Consider the following 19,483-nt stretch of genomic DNA (forward strand, 5'->3'; position numbering starts at 1 on the left):
AATTTCTAATTGTTTTATTCTTTAATTTCTCAAAATATGTCCAGCATGGGCTTTATGGGTATGTAATGTACCCTTTAAGCCCATGGGTTTTCCAAATAAGCTCACTTCAGGATTTGTTGCTTAAATAAAAATATAACATTTTACACACAAATTTAATAATACAAACTCGTTCTGTTAAAATCTGTAATTTCTTAGTTTTCAATGGCTATTTTGACACTAAATGGTGGCATTAATATGATTTTATGACATCATTACATGCTTTTTTGAAACATTAATATCCCTTAAAAATGTAATTTCCTTCAAACACTTGTTATTATCTATTTTGTTTGGTTGTTTTTCATTAGATAATAAACTGAGATGTGTTTTACAAAACTATATAAGAATATTAACTCGTCGGACGTGGCCACGCCCCCGAAACAATACGTCATGCGTACGTGCTGCTCAGGGTGTGTGCGTGAGGTGCAACTAGAGGACGACCAACTCCGTCGGCCTCACTGTTGAGCATTCAGCTCCTACATCTGGCTGGAAGTTCTGAAGACAGGACGGAACAAGATTCAGCCGTCGTAATCAACTTAGCTATTTTTTATTCGACGAATTAGTAAACCGAAATATCAGCTATGAAGTTACTGTGGGCTGTCAGTGCCCTGCTGCTGAGCTGTTGGCGAGCTAATGCGTCCACAGGTAAGAATTTTGTGTCAGCCATGTTGGTTGAGAAGATGTAGACTTTGCCCTGACTACGAACATTAAAATGTCCATTCAGGTTCCTGTTTTGTTAACGTAACGACATGTATGTTATTTGAGGTCGAATACCTTTCTAACATTTGATTTTAATACAAAACATGTCCGGCATTAGTAGCAAACAGTCATATATAGCAATGCTAAGCGTGGTGTGAATGCTAGCGGCACATTTTGCTAATTTACAGTCGCAAAATCCACTCGGACGTTTAAGATAACCGGCTGTTTCGTGACTGTGGTTAAACAGCATTAACACAACGTTGAGTGTCTCTTTCCTTCGTCTGTGCCAGCTTTACACAAAGGGATTTAGATATTTTTGAAACGTTAGCTGATGTAATCGATCACATGAGCTGCAATGTTAATTTAAAACGTATGGTGCCTCGGTAATGTTTGCTGTTGTGGTGTCCGCTGAGCTCGTTGTTATGTAACGTCAGTAAGGGTTGCCATCCATTAGTAATTAATAAAGACTGTTGTCTTCACTCTCACCCCAGATGGTTAAATAATCTTAGTCATTTCATAAGTCTCTTCTGCACAGCCTTTAAGGAACCGGAGCTCCGGCGTGGTAACGTTAGAAATGACAGCTTCACCCACTGAGCATAGATGTTTGCTTGTTCTGATCAGACGGTCATCAGTTGTCTTTGATTCATTTAGCCAGTAGGCCCAGTCCACGTGATGCTATCAGCTGTCACAATACAGTATTTTAAGTCGTCTTTTATTTTCTGTAACAGCATGTTTGCTCTTAAAGGCTGGCGATCCTGGTCGTATTGATGGCCATTAAATGACCTGCCACTGGCCCTTCCTATCAACGGCTTCCTATCACCCTGTGTCTTCATTGATTGACCACACATGAAAAGCTAAAATGTATTCACACACAGATCTTTGCTTGGTTACAGTGATCCTTATCAATTATCTGTTGAATGTGTCAGATGTGATGTGTGTGTCAGCATTGCAGTGACAGCTGTTAGAGAAAGAAGGAAGAAATGAATGCCCCTAGGAATTCGGTGGTCGCGATATTAGTTGCTTATTAAATGTCTGTCAGCAATGCAAATCGCGGCAGTGTTTTAGTTTTATTATAAAACTACCATTGTTGTCATAATTTCCTAAAAATGATCCCCCAAATTAGCTTGTAAACCCTAAAATATCATGACAGTCAGCACTCAATTCAAAATGTATACAAAGGCGACAGATTCAGTTTTCATTGTGTCGTTTTAATACACTGCCCCACTTGTAGTAAAAGCATTTTAGTTAAAGTTAAAGTATTATCTCTCATTTAAAGTGTCAGTAAGAGTGTTTATTTTGTCCAAATATGTCGAAAGTGCAGCATGGGCTTTATGAGCCCTTTAAGCCCAAGGGTTTTCCAAATTAGTCCATTTCAAGATTTGTTGATAAATAAAAATATATTTTAAAAATTTACCGATACAAACTTGTTCTGTTCAAATCTGCAATTTTTACCTCTTAATAGCTGTTTTTTTTATTTTGTCACCCCTGCTTAAAAGTAAATAATGTTGAAATTCCTTTGAGCTTTCTGTGTTACTGAGCTTTAACATTGAGTTACTCATAGGTACATTTCAAAATATCCAATTTGCGTCATTTTCCCCTCGGGTGTTTCGTCATCCCAAGGCAGTTAAGACAGTCGGGCAAGCACATGCTCTGACATAGTATGTTGTTAAACCATGGGCTGTGAAAGTCAAATGCACCCTTTCTTTGCCATGGTTTAATGAAGCATGGGTAACACCGGGCAACTTTTATATTTCGCAGAGCGTTGGTACCAGAAACCAGGCTGTTTATGTGTGCATGTGCGTCAAACACAAGAAGCCCTCATACCGCTCTGTGTTTCCTGCTTTGGTCACGACAGCTCTGGAGTAGATCATGAGTAAAATTAGATTTCCCTAGAGGTTCAGCTTCTTCTCTAGCTTAACTTTGGCATGGAAAGTGGGTTATGAGGCAGGCAGGCAGGTAAGGCTGATGTGTGTGAAAAAGGCACGAGAAGGCAGTCATTTCACACATTTTAAGTGCTGAATGTTTAGTCACAGTAATTTGGTAAATGGTGGTGAACACAGACCCATTTTGGTTATTGACCACCATTTTGAGATCTCAGCTGCTAAACCTGCTCTCACTTAAATTACCCTTTTATGATAAAAGCCTGCAGTCTAGCCAGCAGCACTGACAGCGGCAGGCTGTTCTTTAGGGTGTGGGAGTTGACATTCTTATAGTAGTGACACATCTCAGGTCCCACCACAGCTGAATGATCAGACTGAGTGGGCTACCTGAATAGTGCACTGCTGACAGACAGACAGACCTTAAAGATCAGGTCACATCCAGTGAATGTCTGTGGGCTTAGAGTGACAAATATTTGCTTCCAACGCTGAGTTTTTTTTATTCCCAAACAGTGACCTTCACCAAATAATACAAGGTTGAAATGAAAGCTTGAAATGACCTCTTTAAACAGTGCACCTGCTTCCATGTGTGTTACTGCTTTCTTCATGTGGGAAGCATTAGCATCCATCTTCTGTTGGAAAGGATGTTACATTGTGCTAGCTTTTCCTGTTCAGCGTGGAAAATTCAATATACTTTGTTACTCGAGGGTTGGAAATGGCCTGAGGATTACATATTTAAGGCTTTGTGTGTATAGTCTTTTGTATTTTCAACAGGCTCAGTAAATTCCTACACGAGATGTTAATTTTCAACCAGCTGCCTGAATATAAAACAAACTATGGAGATAAAGCATGTATCCCCATAGTCTGTGTTTATTGGCTCCTCTCTACTTTATTGTGCTTACCAAAGGGCATACTATCTCTGTATCACAGTAAATATTTAATCTTTTATTCCTCTGTATGGTAAAATTAGATTCCCAAGGTTTTTTTTTGCACATTGTTCTGGTCATGTAGCTTGTTGTTGAGCATATGGAAATATCAACTATGGAATTTGTTCTTTGAAAGGGCTTTAAACACATGGAGCTGGTTCTCATATTAAAGAGCAGAGGGCTAAAGGCACTAAATTACATTGTCAGGGTTCATGTGGTGTACATCTATTGGCAGCTAAGTTTAGGGCGTAGACTATATTTAATTTTGAACTTTCATTCAGCATGTGGTGTGTAGGTGGCCTTTGGTAGTGCTGGTGGAAGCTACTTAGCTTGAAAGGGTACGTGATGTACGTGTTGAGCTTGAAGTTCTTGTTGACAAATCCACAGGTCTGCCTCTTTTGTTTTGTCTTTAATTAATATCTGCTGACAGTTTCAATTGGAAGTGCTCTGAAAGTTGATTATCCAACACAAAATAAAAGTCAGGCTAGAGTAAAAATAAATGTGTTTGTCACACCACAGAAAATGTGTTATTAACCACCCAGCCAAATTTGAATAATTAGAAGATCACCAAGCATACAAAATTAAGGTTCAAATTCCTGAAAAATATGAGCAGTATTCTCTGCTCTGAAACTCCTAACTCCCGTTAGGAGCTAACCCAGTAGCACACAATGTCACACACAACAGAGTTGTTTATTCCTGTATTTATCAGACAGAAAAGGTCGTGAGAACTTGTTGAACAGAGCAAACTTGCTGCACACACTCACACACACAGTAGATAAACAAAGCAACACTGGTGCCATCTGGTCTAATATTAGATACTATATAGTGGGGGAGGGGTTATGTTAAGGATCGCCTCAGTCAGTACGTTTACATGCAGCTTGAGAAAATCAAATTATTGCCTTAGTCCAACTGAAACTGGACTATCTGTAGCTTGACTAACACACCTAGGTAATTCGATTGAAAATCGAACTATTGCTGCATGTATCCATGTTGTCTTGGAGTCAGACTCGGTGTTCTGACATGCACCACTTTTGCTTTTGCGTGCTTTCACCCGTAAGAAGAAGAAGATGACGTAGTATCAGTTCAGTATGTAGCTGTGCAGTAATTCCCGGAAAAACAAACAAACACCATGGCAACTGAGAAGCAGAAGATGCACTTCTGGACGGACGAGGAAACTACATTTATGCTCTGCCATCTTTGCTCGTCGTTAGCTTCCTCTTCGGGTCAACTGGTACTACTTCAATACGCGCTATATTAAAAAGGACACAGCGCTGCCTATCGAGGCGGAGTCAGATGTACTTGGTCAGAAATTCGATTTTCTCTTCTGCATGTATACGCAAACAAGACAAAAGGCCTGTTTCCACCGCAGGAACTTCGGGGTAATTTTATGGGGCCAGGGCCGTTGGTGCGTGTCTCCACCGCAGGAACCACCCCCAAAGGACAGAGTTCCGGAACTTTTACAGGGGCTAAACAAGTCCCTGCCTCGGAGTAGGTACTCAGAACGGCCCCGAAAGACTCCTGGCTGGGGCTTGGGGATTACTTGGTGCTGATTGGATATACTCAAGGAGGGATGTGACGTGAACAGAAAGCAACAAAATGGCCGGCATTTTTAAAACTCAGCAGACGAGGGTTAGCACGTTCATATAGCTTCCGCCGCCATCTAAAAAAACTCACTAAATGGCCCGTGAAAAAAATATTTTTTCCAGCGGATATCTTAGTTATAACATGATTGAGCCAGCAAAGCAGTTTTGTGTTGCTGTGTGTGGTATTTATTCAGTTATGGGAAGTCACGATGTCTAGAAAGCATCAGCTAACAGCAGCAGCAAAACTAACATCAGGACGTCATCTGTTAAAAGCCTCCCGTTGTCGGATATGACATGAAACTACTCCAGTTAGCTCAATCATGTTGTAACTAAGACATCCGCTGGAAAAAATATTTTTTTCACGGGCCATTTAATGAGTTATTACAGACACCGCTATCGGCTAACGGCGTCCCTACGTCGCCCCGGTCAAAATGGTCGTGCAACGATTACGTAACATCCAGAGCCCGTAACTTTACAGGAACCTTCCTCGTACTCCGCTCTCTCAGTGGAGACACGGCGGTTGAGAGGGCAGAGCGAGAGGACGTTCCTGTAGTAGTTCCTGCCCCCCAAATAGTACCAGGAACTTCTTCAGTGGAAACGGGCTTAATATGTCCGACTTCACTGATTAGCTGAGCTATGAGCTTAGCTCGACTACTGTGTGCATGTAAACATACTGAGTGCGTCATCAAGCCATGTTTTCAGGCCCCACCCAAAGAAATCTTTGTGCATTTTCAACACGCATTTTTTAACATGTATAATGTGTTAAGAGAGGAATCACTGATTTAGCTTTACCTGTACTTGACTATATTTTCATCAGAGGAATCTAGAAAAAGGGTCTGCATGTGAAACAACAACAACAAAAAACATATTTAAGTTTAGGATAAACTCAATTTTCATTTGTGTTGTTAACCTGTGCCCTGTATTAGTCTTGGATTGAAAAGCTGGCCATGTCTTGGCCTGTAGCGTGAGAATGTTATACCTCACTGGACCCACCTAAGTGTATAATCCCGCTGACCACCACTGAGTGCCCAAACAAGTCCACCCAGCCCACTGTGACTGTGGAGAGCTGCGATACTTGAAAGCAAACAAATATCTGGAAGCAAATGCATTGCATGCATGCAACAGTCAGTCGGGGGTTTGCACGCTTTAAAGTGTAGCCACAAAATAAGTTTCCTGATACACACCCAAGCAGGATTTGACACCCTAATCAAGCTGACCAGCACATTTCATTCAAACAATGCATGCATTCCTTTGTTAATCTGTTCGGTACAGTTGATTGCGCAACAGCTACAAACAAGTGTTTTTAATGTTCCTCCAGTGTGAATGTGTCACTGGCAAATGCAGTATGTTTCCATTTGCCACTCAGTGGAGACTGACTGTGTTGACTTTCACAAACATTGATGTCATGTGTACAGCCTGCATGAAGCCATTTGCAGAATGTTCTGAAAAATAGGCGATGTGTAATTCAACACCCTAACCACCATTGGGTGACACAAGGCACAGCAGAGAAATGGCACCGGCTCAGAATGCTTGCATGTCCCAAGGCTTTCATGGATTTATTTTTTATTATTATTTTTATTATGTGAAATGTTTTTCATTTCAACCTCATCTGCTTTTCTCTTCATGTTCTGTTTCATTCATTTGTATTGATTTCATAGGAATGCTGTTGGATGCTTTTAATGTTCTGTTGTTGTCTTTTTTGCTTTGTGTATTTCTTTTTTGCTTTAACTGCCTTTAGGGATGTCTTGATCAAGCTTTTTTAGCTCACAGGCCCAACATGAATTATTGAGTAATTGCTAATATAAGGCCTTTAAAGGCACTTAATTTGGTACGTTGAATTGACATTAAAAAAAATCCACTGATAACGAATTCAGTGTGTCACAGAGATGATTACTCAGTCCTTAAAAGAAACACCTCCAAGTGCAATGCTGCACAGTTCAACTGCAACACAAATTACAGCCTCTGAAATGATTATAGCCTTGAGTGATTACCTTTCTAAAACAGTATAAACAGAAACACCATGGCCTTCCTGATGCATGATGTACATAATAAATTGGAAACTGGGTGTAGGCCTGTCATGACAATTATGTTTTCAATTTATCTTGCGATATAAGGACATAACCTCAATCATTTTGCTGGCCTTGATGTTGCCTGTTGTGTTTACATGCATGTTTAGTGACATAAGAATATCACCAACATTTTAGCCAACAGCAGGGTTTTCCTTACCATTTTAAGACTGTTCTTTCTCTCTACTCTCGCCTTTTTGCACTAGTCCGAAGAAAAACTAAACAACATTTCAAAGATGACACAACACAGCTTACCGTTAGCCTGCAGCTGCATTTTTGAAAAGGAAGACACACAGTCCTGATGGCAGTTAGCTTGCCAACCTCAGGCAATGAGCCATAAAGTCTGTCATTTGTAGTTTTATCCTCGAAAAACTTCACCCTCCACTCTATAAATCCTCCAGCAAACCACCTGCCTCCCAGCATTTTTTTCCATACACTCAATTCCAACGGTTGAATATTTTTAAGAATTAGAATAGCATTGCTCTTCGAATGGGTGTACTAGCAATATTATGCTATAATATCGTCATTAGGTCAGCAACATGAAATGGTCTCAAAATTATTGATTTCTGGAATAATACATCGTCCAATAAAAGTAGTTATTGTGACAGGCCTAACTGAGTGTGCCGTTTTATGCTGTACTCTCAGATCAGCTCAGGTCATCCCTAATTGCATTTCTTTTTTTTTGTCTTGATGGGTCAGAGTACCAGGAATGATCAAAATAATTGGGGGGGAAATGCTGCTCTGATCTATGCTTTTTCTATGTGCGTACTTTCATATTTTCATTTCATTTGTGTTTAATTAACTTTGTTTCTTTTTCTTTCTTTTTCCTATTTGCTTGTCTTTCTTCCATCACGGCCTTTTATCACCAATCCATGAAATCACCTGGCTTGCTTTAAACCCATCACATTCAAAAACTTCTTGAAATCTCTTGTCGCTGGGCTGACTGTAAACCATGCTCAGCGGGTTTTATCAAGTCTCCCCTGTCTCAGATGAAGCTGATTGATGACAGCGCAGAGCTGCACTGTGAGGTGATAGGGAACCCCATCCCTGAGGTGCAGTGGTGGTTTGTAGAGGGTGAAGAGCCCAACGAGACCTTCACCCAGCTCTTTGACGGGGCACGGTATGACCGTGTGCAAATAAATGCCACATATATAGCACATGCCACTAGCACCATTCACCTCACTAGCCTCACCCTCAACGACTCAGGCACATACGAGTGCCGCGCTTCCAACGACCCTGACCGCAATGATCTGAGGAAGACGCCAAAAATCAAGTGGATCCGCTCGCAGGCAAACATTATTGTGATTGAAAGTGAGTGGCAGAGGAAGCATGAGGAGACTCCGGTCAAAGTAGCTTGGCTGTTATCTCCTCATTAGTGAAGTCCTGGACATTCAGCTCCTGTTACACTCAACTCCCATGTTTCCTGGTCCAGTACCCTCTCCATCCTGCTTCACCCAGTCCACACTTCCCCCTCCTCTCCTCAAAAGCTCCACGGTTATCCTGTAGTAGAAACCGAACCTGGTCATAAAGCATGGCTGGGCCGCTCCCTAATCCCGTGTTACTTGATACATAATGTCTTCAATCTGATGCCTTTTTTTACCCTGTTTCAAGGCTTAGGTAGCGTTATGATAGGCTGTCATTCATATAATACTGGTCATAAGGTTGGAAATTTGCAGATGGTATGATGGTAACAGTATGTAATTGTTTGAAGAAAAACAAAAAAAGGGGTGTCAGATTTCTTGATTACTATCACTTCTTGGTAGATACTTATTTTGCTAGCGTTTTCCTTAATTGATACTAACATTGGCAATGCCCCTTTTGTTTAATGCTTGTAGACCATTCCTGTGGCCCATAACCGACTGAACTGAAGGCACAGAAGATGGCAACTACTTATGAAAAAATAGACTCAGCCATGGGGTATCTTTCTGCCTTGTGGTCCAGTATTATTGTTTTGAAGAATTGGTCAGTTTCTTCACCCAGTTGAAGCAAAAATCCTTAATTATAACATTTTACCATGTGATTGGCAGCGATAACTGCCAACAGTTTTTCATCCCCTTCCTGTTGCTTCTTCTGCATGTATTTAAAGATCTTTTCCCTGTGACCTTGTTGTAGACTACTGTATCTTTTAGATTTCCAGTACAACTCCTGTTTTCCCCTCCATTCTAGTGTCGGTGGGATAGATCTCCCCGTATTGGGGAGCTCTTTCCACCTTTATTGGAAAGTTCTGCGCATTTGTTCAGAACTTGTTCTTGTGTCACACTGTTTTCTTGTTCTATTTTGTGAGAATGGATTTCCACCTAAAACTCGGTAAGCTGAAGGATAATGCCGATAACATAGTTGGTGATACTTCGATATCCTCTTGACACCCAACAGTTGTTGTCTTAACAAAATCCCAATCTATATTTGCACCCTGGCAAGAGTAAGAAGAATAACTGAAACAATCAAGTGCTGTGGTCTCATAGTTGACCTCTTCTACCTTGCCTACCTTTTTATTTCCTCGCTTATTGAGTGCGAAAATAGGGCTGTCACATACATGGTATGCTCGATGACATTTAGTTCCATTAATCATTTATTTTTGTAAAGACAATTGTTGAGTGTCGAGAGCCAAAATGTAAATTAAACATGTCTTAAAAACGAATCACCCAGTGATACTGATACATTCCAAGGCAATACCTTCAGGTCAGTAATGAAGTGTAAAGGTATTAAGACCTACAAAGGCAGAGTTCAGTAACTACACACCAAAGTGCAGGTACTCTGTTTTCTTGTTACTGCAAATGTAAAAAGCTTTCACAGAAAATACACATTTCTATGGCATAATATTTTTATATTGTAAAACAGAAAACCAGATACATGTTAAAACTAACATGGCCAAATATGTAGTTACTGGGTTTTGCTTTTGTAGGGCAGCATTGGTGTCTATACCTGCAAAAATGCTGTTTAATGCCAGTTAGCTGAAATTTTACATTTTAGAAAAGGATGGCAAATGATTAATTTTTTTGTCTCTGTTTATCTGAAGACCCAAACATCATCACCGAACCTCCTGAGGTCACCAACCAGACCTCCGCGATCCTCAGCTGCAACTTGACAGAGCCCAGCCTTCCCAGCAAGGGCTCCCACTGGGTGCACAATGGCAAAGTCCTGGAAGAATCTAAGTCCAATGAAGCCCATTCATACACAGTCCTCCGGTAAGTAGCTGCATCAACCCAATTGTGCCATATGAGCAGATCTGCCCCGCAGTTACTATGGCACTGTAAATATGCTCATCCTATGATCATTTACTCAGCGGTACTGAGTGAATTAACCATACTAGAAAATGGAAAGCTGAGCTGGCTTTGATACTTAAGAGTGTCATTGGTTTAGAAAGCCATTTTGTAGCCTGAAAGTGTCTTGCTCTAGTCCTTTACTCTGATGGTTATGCTGTCCATCTTTATTCTCTAATGTTCTCTCCATCGCACTCTGCCTTTTGCTTGTCTGTCGTGACGTCCCTCCCCCTCTCACGGCTCTCCCTTTCTCCCTGGCTGCCTCCATTAGCAGCAAAGCTAGGGGCGCCATTCAGGCATTCACTGCTCTTGATTAGCAGAGAGATGGACCGTGCAGTCGTGCAGCTTTGCCGGTAGTCTTGGCAGCAGGGATAAGCGCCCCTAGCAGTGTGCTCACTTGCCCTGACCTTAATTCCCCATTAGAGAGAGCAGGCAGAACTGTACGGGACAGCAGCACCAAACAAAAGTGGGATTGTGATTACCAGGGGAAATTTTAAATATTTGTTGCATGGACAAGCAGCTTTATTTTTTACCCCCGGCTCTTGAGCATACACAGAGTTCTGTTGTGAATTTTCTACTAAACTAAGTGGAAAACTAATCACTGTCATTGAAGTGGCATCAGCAGAGTTGGTCCACCTGCTCTAGGCTACATCTACAGAGAAATATTTACCTGTGGTATATTAAGTAGGAGTGACACCCAGAGTTCTCACATCCTTTATTTGTTTTCCTCTCATAGTTTGGACAAGATCACCCACAGCTCTGGTGGAAAGTATGAATGTGTGTTTCTGACTGATCCAGAGGCAAAGCAGACAATTGAAGTCAAAAGTAAGTTAATTCATAAATATCACAGATCAGAGTTGTATTTGTTGGTTATTTCATGTCAAGTTTATGTCCATGTTTACATTGGGGTTTTAACATGGTTGTAAATGTTTTTATAGACGTTTTACATACAGTTTATCCTTAAGCGGCAGCAGTTTTCCAGGAAACGTAATTTGATGTTTGTTTTTATTAACAGTAAGTACTGCTAATATTTAAGGCCAGGCTTTGGCTATATGGATGTGGAAGTCTCCATTTACCTTCACTTTACAAAAATGAAGCCAAAATATCCTGGATACCGGCGCTGCCATCTGGCACTAGTGACTTTATTTAGAGACATAGTCTGCGCAGTAGCTTCCTCTGCAGTACTAAGTTCCCGTCATCCGACCAGTTGCAGGCAGTGCTATAGATGGCGAGCACTTGATTGGCACACACAGCTGTCAATCATGCAAATCTGCCATTTTATGAAATTAAATAATGAGAATGAATATCTAAAATGACAGAAACCATGTTTGGGGAAAATTCATTTGACATGATTTTTGATTTGGCGTGGCTTTATAACCTATACTGCAGCCAGCCACCAATTCAATTCAATTCAATTTTATTTATAAAGCCCAATATCACAAATCACAATTTGCCTCACAGGGCTTTACAGCATACGACATCCCTCTGTCCTTAAGACCCTCACAGCGGATAAGGAAAAACTCCCCAAAAAAAAACCCCTTTAACGGGGGAAAAAAACGGTAGAAACCTCAGGAAGAGCAACTGAGGAGGGATCCCTCTTCCAGGACGGACAGACGTGCAATAGATGTCGTACAGAACAGATCAGCATAATAAATTAACAGTAATCCGCATGACACAATGAGACAGAGAGAGAGAGAGAGAGAGAGACAGAGAGAGAGATGCAGGTAATGACAGTAGCTTACAACAACATTAATGAAAGTAATAATATTATAGTTATAGTTCTGGCTACTGTGGTACAATATGTTGAAAGTATGTATTAATATCTGACAGTATACTTGTGTGACAATAGTCATATGTGTATAATAACAGTAGAAGTATGACTAATGACTAATGATGGCAGCAGCAGCAGGAGGCATCTGGCAGGACCACGGCAGCAGCACAACCACACACGTCACACTGTCCAGGCACCGCTGCGGTATGAGTTATTCTGAGAGACAGTGGAGCACAAAGGCTCCGGAGAAGAAGCCGAGTTAGTGACATCCAGAATGGCCGAGTTAGCAAGATGCAGTAATAGGATGAGAGTGAGAGAGAGAGAGAGGGAGAGAGAGGGAGAGAGAGGGAGCCCGGTGTATTATAGGGGGTCCTCCGGCAGACTAGGCCTAAGTCAGCCTAACTAGGGGCTGGTACAGGGCAAGCCTGAGCCAGCCCTAACTATAAGCTTTATCAAAGAGGAAAGTCTTAAGTCTAGTCTTAAATGTGGAGACGGTGTCTGCCTCCCGGACCGTAACAGGAAGATGATTCCACAGGAGAGGAGCCTGATAGCTGAAGGCTCTGGCTCCTGATCTGCTTGCACCAGGGGATGATTGAGATGTTTTGGCTTCACTTACTTTACTTCACTTTACCAGGAATACATTTCATTTATTGTATGCTTGAAGCTATTTAAAATTGTGGTTGGTGTAGAGACATAAGTCACTGAACATCTGTAACACTGGAGCTTTATTGAGAGATACTTACCCGACATAAGCCCTGATTTCCTCTGATGTTTTTTTCTCTTTGTGCAAATCACCATTTAAGAAAATCAATCTGCATCAAACACAGCTGAAAACTGGGTGTCATCTGCACATACACAGGGGAGACCGTTTGATAATTGAGTTGAACTGAAGTTAAGCAAACTGGGGATTAAATGGGAATTAATCAAACAATGTGGGTAGCTCCTTCAAACTCTTATATGAAGATGCCTCCTGCTTCAGGATAAACAATGAAGGCAGTTTATTTTTTTAATATACAAACCTTCATATTCTAATCTGAATATGTGCTTCTGTTCCTGCTGTAGCACTTCCCCACGTTGCTGCCTACAAGCACTCTGAGCACGGCAATGAGAAAGACAAAGGTGTGATGGTCTGTGTGAGCCATGGCTATCCACTGCCCACTAACTGGAACTGGCACAAAGAGGAAGATGGTGTCCAAGTAGTATGTGTTAAAATTATTTATGATGTTTTTGATCTAGAGTTCTAAACCGGTGGACATAAAACTAAACATTTTTAACAGCTTAAATATTGTGATGGTTCATAAATTGTAAATGATGTATGTCCAGTAATTCAGTTGTAGAACATTGAATAATAATGAATGGTCACACCTGTCTTGCTATTTGCATGACTAACTTGTTGCTTAAACACAACCCTCAGCCTATCTTCAATGGCACCAGTGACAAATATGAGATCAGGAGCACCCCTAACAAGACCACTCTGACCATTAATGACCTGAGCATCGAAAACGACATTGGAGACTACATCTGTGCCGGAACCAATGAACTTGGCACAACTACTGACAAGATCCACCTGCGTGTCCGCAGTCGCTTGGCCGCTCTCTGGCCCTTCCTTGGCATCGTGGCCGAGGTCATCATCCTGGTGACCATCATCTTCATCTATGAGAAGAGGAGAAAGCCTGATGAGATCAATGACGGTATGTACACCATGTTACCTCCACCACTACAACTCTGCGGTTGTATTCAAACTGACATAAGCACTGTGTGAAAAAACACTGCCTCAAAAACAAAAAGGGGCAGGTTATGAGCAAATAAGTTAAACGTCATTTGGTCTGACACTGAATTTCCCAGTCAAATACATGCAAGGTGACATTATTTTGTTATGTGAATAGGCTAATTGTGCTGTTTAACCTTGCAAACTTTAAAATACAAAGGCCCAAACACACCAAACCGACATCAAGCTAGTGTCGTTAAAGGCTGACTGTTGCGTCCCTTCATGTCACCTGTATCTCGGCTAAAAAGTTGCACTTGAACACACCTCAAAATCTACAGCAAACAGCCAGGTAGCATGTACATTCTGCACATGTGAGAGGAAATAAGTCTCCATGCCAGCAGGCGGCGGTAGTCTGTATTAGGGATTAGACAGATTAAAGATGCTAGTTTGCCAATTAGCACATTGACAACACAACCTGATGTGAACAGAACAAAAGATATTTATTGTGCGCTAGCGAATAAAACATAAACAAAAAGCTAAAAACATAACCTTACCTCATTTAACAAATTTGTTTTGCTCTTGTACGCTCTTGACTTTAGCCATTTGTTAATTTCTTAACTCCTGTTTTCTCTTTACGTGCTCTGAGCAGAACTGCCAATCAGAAAGATTTCATTAATTGACGGGCTCTGCTGTCTCCGATGCTGATTCAACATGCTAAATTATCAAAAAAAAAAAAGCAGTTAGTGCCAACAGTGTAGGACACACTGCCAAAACTTGGGCGACAGACGTTCACCGAAGGCCCAACATTATTTTGTGCCCATGGTTTATCAATACTGTGATAACTTACTACAGTTGTCTCATCGTAAAGCACTCAAAGTGCTACTGATACAGTTACTAGGCCTCCTAGGTCGTATTTAATCTTTTCAACAATATTTGAAGCAACACGTCGTCAGCAGTGTTGTCCTATTTTAATACAGTGCTGTTTTTGGTGTGAACAGCCACTCAGAATTGAGAATTTTACTTGTCAATTCAACACAATCATTAATGAATTCCAAAACTTGCCGGCCATTTTCCTATTTTACAGGAATTTAAATTACACAGGTTTTGGTAGAGGAAAAATACCCTAATATCATGAATAGTTTGCTACTACAGTGACCAAATATCCACCAGGAAGTAAATATACATTTTGAGGGCAGATATGGACATTTTCCAACCTGCATCCTCTGTCCTTTGTTGTATTGTGTGGCTAAAAGAACATAAATAAGCCCCTTTGAAATCATTCAACTTCCAACAGGACAAGAATGTGTCAAACTGTAGGCCTTGTTTAAGAAGATTTATATCCCTCAGTGGCATGTTGAAGACTATTAAGACAATTAAAATGGGGATGTATGGACTATAGTTGCATGCTTTCAATATGAATCCTTATTGTCTTTGATTTTGCTATAATTTACATTTTAAACTGAGGATCAGGAGTTAGCTTCCGTTTTTCTATAAACGATCTGTGATAGCAACTATTATTTTTATTATTTACATTTTTACTTCTCTGTTCGCTGCTGATTTTGCATTTTGGTAAGTGGACAAAACTGCATGTCAGACTGAAGTGGTTGAGCTGAGATGACCGAGTGGAAAAAGCTATGGGAGTCTGAATGAACTGCTTTCATAGTCACCACTTCTAAGAGGAATGCGCTCAAAGATTTGGTCACTCTTTCACTGGCCCTGCATTCAGAGCAAGCTTAAAGTATTTTCTCCCCACTCTCTATTGGTCCCCCCTTTTAAAACATGCGTCTGAGCCAATGAAAGAGTCAAATGAGACACGTAAGCTAGTGTAATGGTTTGACATGAACTTGAACAGGTTGACAAGTGAGAGGTTTCAGCATTCTGTCTGCATGTCTCCTGCATCTTGTACTTTATGCATGATAAATGATAGGCAACACTCTTCTCCAGGTCAGTACATCATTTACATCTGTCTCATTCACCATTCGGCCACAGAGATAGCCTTAAGTTGTGACTACGTGCTCTTGCTCTGGTGTGATACTGCCACTGTACATGCCAGGTTGTGTGTTAGCTCTGCCAGTTCAAAGGTGTTTACTGTTTCTTTATCTTATTACAGCCACTGCAGTGTTCATTTGGTGTTCTTTGCTTGTATTGCATGAGCCTCTGTGATGCTAAGGGGTGACTCTAGACAGTGTACAAAAATGTTCATGAATAGAAATGTTCAAATCTTATCACAGATTTGCTAAAAAGACACAGCAGTCTGTTAAGTGACATCTTTTTATAGAACATAAATGATTGTGTGTAGATTTGCTGCGTAAAAGGATTTTGTTACATCATTCATCGCCAGAAATGCAGCAGGTTGGCATGCTTCAGTTCATGTTTAGTTGGATTTGAACATAACCTCATTGGATCATGTTGCAGAGGATGTCATGTTCTAACGTTTGCTACCATCATCTGTGGGGGAGGGGGGCAGGCATGTGTTGCTCACACCAGTAACAGACATGTAACCTGCTATCAACTGACTCTTGTTTTTGTTTGCCCTCCTTCATTGATCATTCACAGATGACGACTCAGGCTCTGCTCCTCTGTAAGTAAACACAGCAGCTCCATATATTGTTTGTCTCTGCAGTTTATATATTTTTACAGAACTCATGTTTGCTCTGTAACATGTTTTTCAGGAAGAGCAATTCTACTGCAAACCACAAAGACAAGAATGTGAGGCAAAGGAATTCTAATTAGAAGCTGAACGAGGTGCGTCAGACTATGATGTTCTCCCTGAAATATAAATTCTGTGGGCTACCGCTCTACTCAGTCTGAATATGAGACAAAAGTTTTTAAACCACTTTCATTCTTCACTCATGCATCTTGTCTTCTATCCTAGATGGACATCCAGATGGCAGTCCAGGACTCAGCTGTTGTGTGGCACATCATACTGTGCACCCTGCAATTTTCAGTACCTTTTTTGTGCTTGGGTGTTAATGTTCTAAGAAACTGACTGATTTCCTCTTGTTTTATTTTTTTTCTTCTATATTCTTCTCCACATTGTGCAGCCACAGAACATAGTGTGAAGTAATTTCTGCTTGAGGCCGCGGGGCAAATATTGCATGAGTTAAAATGCCGTATTAGCAAAGTGTGTGTTCGTTGTAAAATCATTAGACCGTTCATGTGAGGAATGCCTCGTTTGTGGTTATTTTTCTGTTGATGCTGATTCTGCACTGACCTCACAGCTGTCGGTTTTTGCTTTTACACAGGGTTCCCATAATCATGAAGCTACTTGAAAAAGTTTTGGAATTGGAAAAAACTGATAACCAGGTTTGGAAGTGGTTTGGAATTAACAGAGTTTTGGAAATGCATCGTTTTGGCTGTAGTTTAAAATACATTACTAAAAATCCCAGATCATGTCTTGCGTTAAGCAAAATACATTCCTTGAAGCTTTTGCTGCGCTGCATGACTGTTGAAATGTCACTAGTATCACAGACCAGATGTGCATGGCATCATTGCCAAGGCCACGCCCCCTGTTGGGGGGGGGGAGAAATAAGCTATGACATCGGGAGAGAAACAGAAGCTTATGTGTAGCTGGTTAACTGCAGCTTGCAAAGTACCTGTATGTGCCAGTCTGGTCTGTTGGCATATGCAGCTAGTTGGTGGCAGGAATGTCTAACAAGTGAGTAAAGTTATCAAACGCCAGGAGCTTGCTTTTGTGCACATGCCTTAAGTATGTGTCTCATAATGATGGCTGTATCTCTGTATAGGCTTACCTGTTTAAACAACTTCAAGTCGTGGAAATGGGGTAGAATATTATGGAAAAGTCACAGGAAAGGTTTTGAAACTTCATCAGTAGAAATGTGTGGGAACCCTGTTTTATATTCTATCTGGAATGGTTCCTTGCAAAACAGCACAAGTTCAGTTGAGAGGATCTGAAACATTTTAGATCCTAATTCATCACTGGAGTGCGTTTGAATTCATGTTTGACCTGTCCCTACTCCACCACACACCTCCTTTTGCAGAGTTTTATACTTTGCCTTAACAAGCACCATTTTCTCTTTTGTGTGTAAATGTGATACTTAAAATTAAATGCTGAAATAATTAATGAAGGTTTGGTTGCCATAAGAAATTACAGTTCTTTTAGTAGGAAAGCATTTGTCCTTTTAAATCCAGCTTTTATTTCCTTTTCCTATTAACATTTAAAATCGAAGTTTTAGTCACTGATGTTTTTGTTGCCGATGTCACATCCAGAGTAAAAATATATTAAGGACCAAGTGCAAGTAACATCTGTTGCTTCTGTCGAACGCAACTTGAATACTACACACTGAAGTTTATATTTAGTACCGGAGATTATCGTTTCAGATGTTTTTCTTTCTCACTTGATGTGATCTGAGATAGAAAAAACATCCTGTGTGCGATTGTTGGGCCGTCGTCTCTGTTCCCTCCACTGTGTAGATGATTCAGAAGCCATATGTTCCATTTAACCTGAGTAGTGTTGTGATTGGATGTTACCATTTCAGAGTTACACAAATTAAGAAGACCTAGTCAGAATTGTGTAAAGTGTTGTACCTTCCGAATACCTGGAACAACCATCTGTTGTACAACTTGCACAAACTGAATAAAGGTATTTGATTTTACGTGTTTGTGTTTACTTGCTCAACCTTAAACTCAAAGGGTGACTTGAATAGCGAGACAGGAAGCACTGTATATGAGGAGGCCAAAATGGCTGCACTGATCATAATCACTTTGTTTGTTGGAGTCACAGTCCTGCAAACAAACACAATGTGATCACAAGGAAAAAAAACTTAAAGAATTAATTTGGTCTTTCTCATCCCATACCTTTTTGAAATGCTTAAACATGTAGGTTAAACCTTATTCAAAGCTTTACTTTTGAGAATCCAAGAACTCCACTGCAACTTTGCACATCTGAGCAGATGTAGACGTACCAAAAAAACATGCTCCATCTATTTGTAATGCCTCTGGGCTTGCACTAGCCAGGGCCAGAGGCATTATGTTTCCAGGTTGTCCGTCCGTCCCACTGTCATGAACGTAATATCACATTTCTTGAGGGATTTTTTTCGAATTTAGCACATATGTGCACTTGGACTCAACAATGAAGTGTTTAGGTAGGGGGACTATGACCTTGCGTCTGTCTCATTCTCATGGATGCAATATCAAGAACGTCTTAAAGTAAAGGAATATCCTCAAATTTGGCACAAACATTCCCTTGGACTCAATGAACTGATCAGATTTTATGATCAGTGTGATCAGAGGCCACTATGACCTTGCATCTGTCTTATTTTCATGGACGTGATGTCTCAACGCCTTGAAAGAATATCCTCCAAATTTGGCACAAACGTTCCCTTGGACTTGATGAACTGATTAGACTTTGGCGATCAAAGGTCACTATGACTTTGCTTCTGTCTCATTGTTGTGAACGCAGTCTCTCAAGAAGGCCCTCAGGGAATCTCCTCAAATTTTGCACAAACATCCACTTGAATGCACAGATGAACTGGTAAGAATTTGGTGATCAAAAGGCAAGGTCACTGTGAACTCACAAAACATGTTTCTAGCCACA

General features: G+C 40.7%; 1 protein-coding gene across 1 annotated transcript; it reads left to right on the forward strand.

Annotated features, from left to right (window-relative positions):
- Positions 1 to 441: 441 nt before the first annotated feature.
- bsg (basigin) lies at positions 442 to 18,542 on the forward strand. The gene is made up of 8 exons (XM_033621673.2): positions 442 to 681; positions 10,204 to 10,372; positions 11,184 to 11,272; positions 13,281 to 13,417; positions 13,633 to 13,909; positions 16,483 to 16,507; positions 16,599 to 16,671; positions 16,802 to 18,542. Exons 1-7 carry the CDS (start codon positions 618 to 620, stop codon positions 16,657 to 16,659), a joined length of 822 nt encoding a protein of 273 aa, XP_033477564.1. The 5' UTR covers positions 442 to 617; the 3' UTR covers positions 16,660 to 16,671; positions 16,802 to 18,542.
- The last annotated feature ends 941 nt before the right edge of the window (positions 18,543 to 19,483 follow it).

Source organism: Epinephelus lanceolatus, chromosome 6 (assembly GCF_041903045.1).
Source record: "Epinephelus lanceolatus isolate andai-2023 chromosome 6, ASM4190304v1, whole genome shotgun sequence".
In the NCBI taxonomy this organism is placed as follows: Eukaryota; Metazoa; Chordata; class Actinopteri; order Perciformes; family Serranidae; genus Epinephelus; species Epinephelus lanceolatus.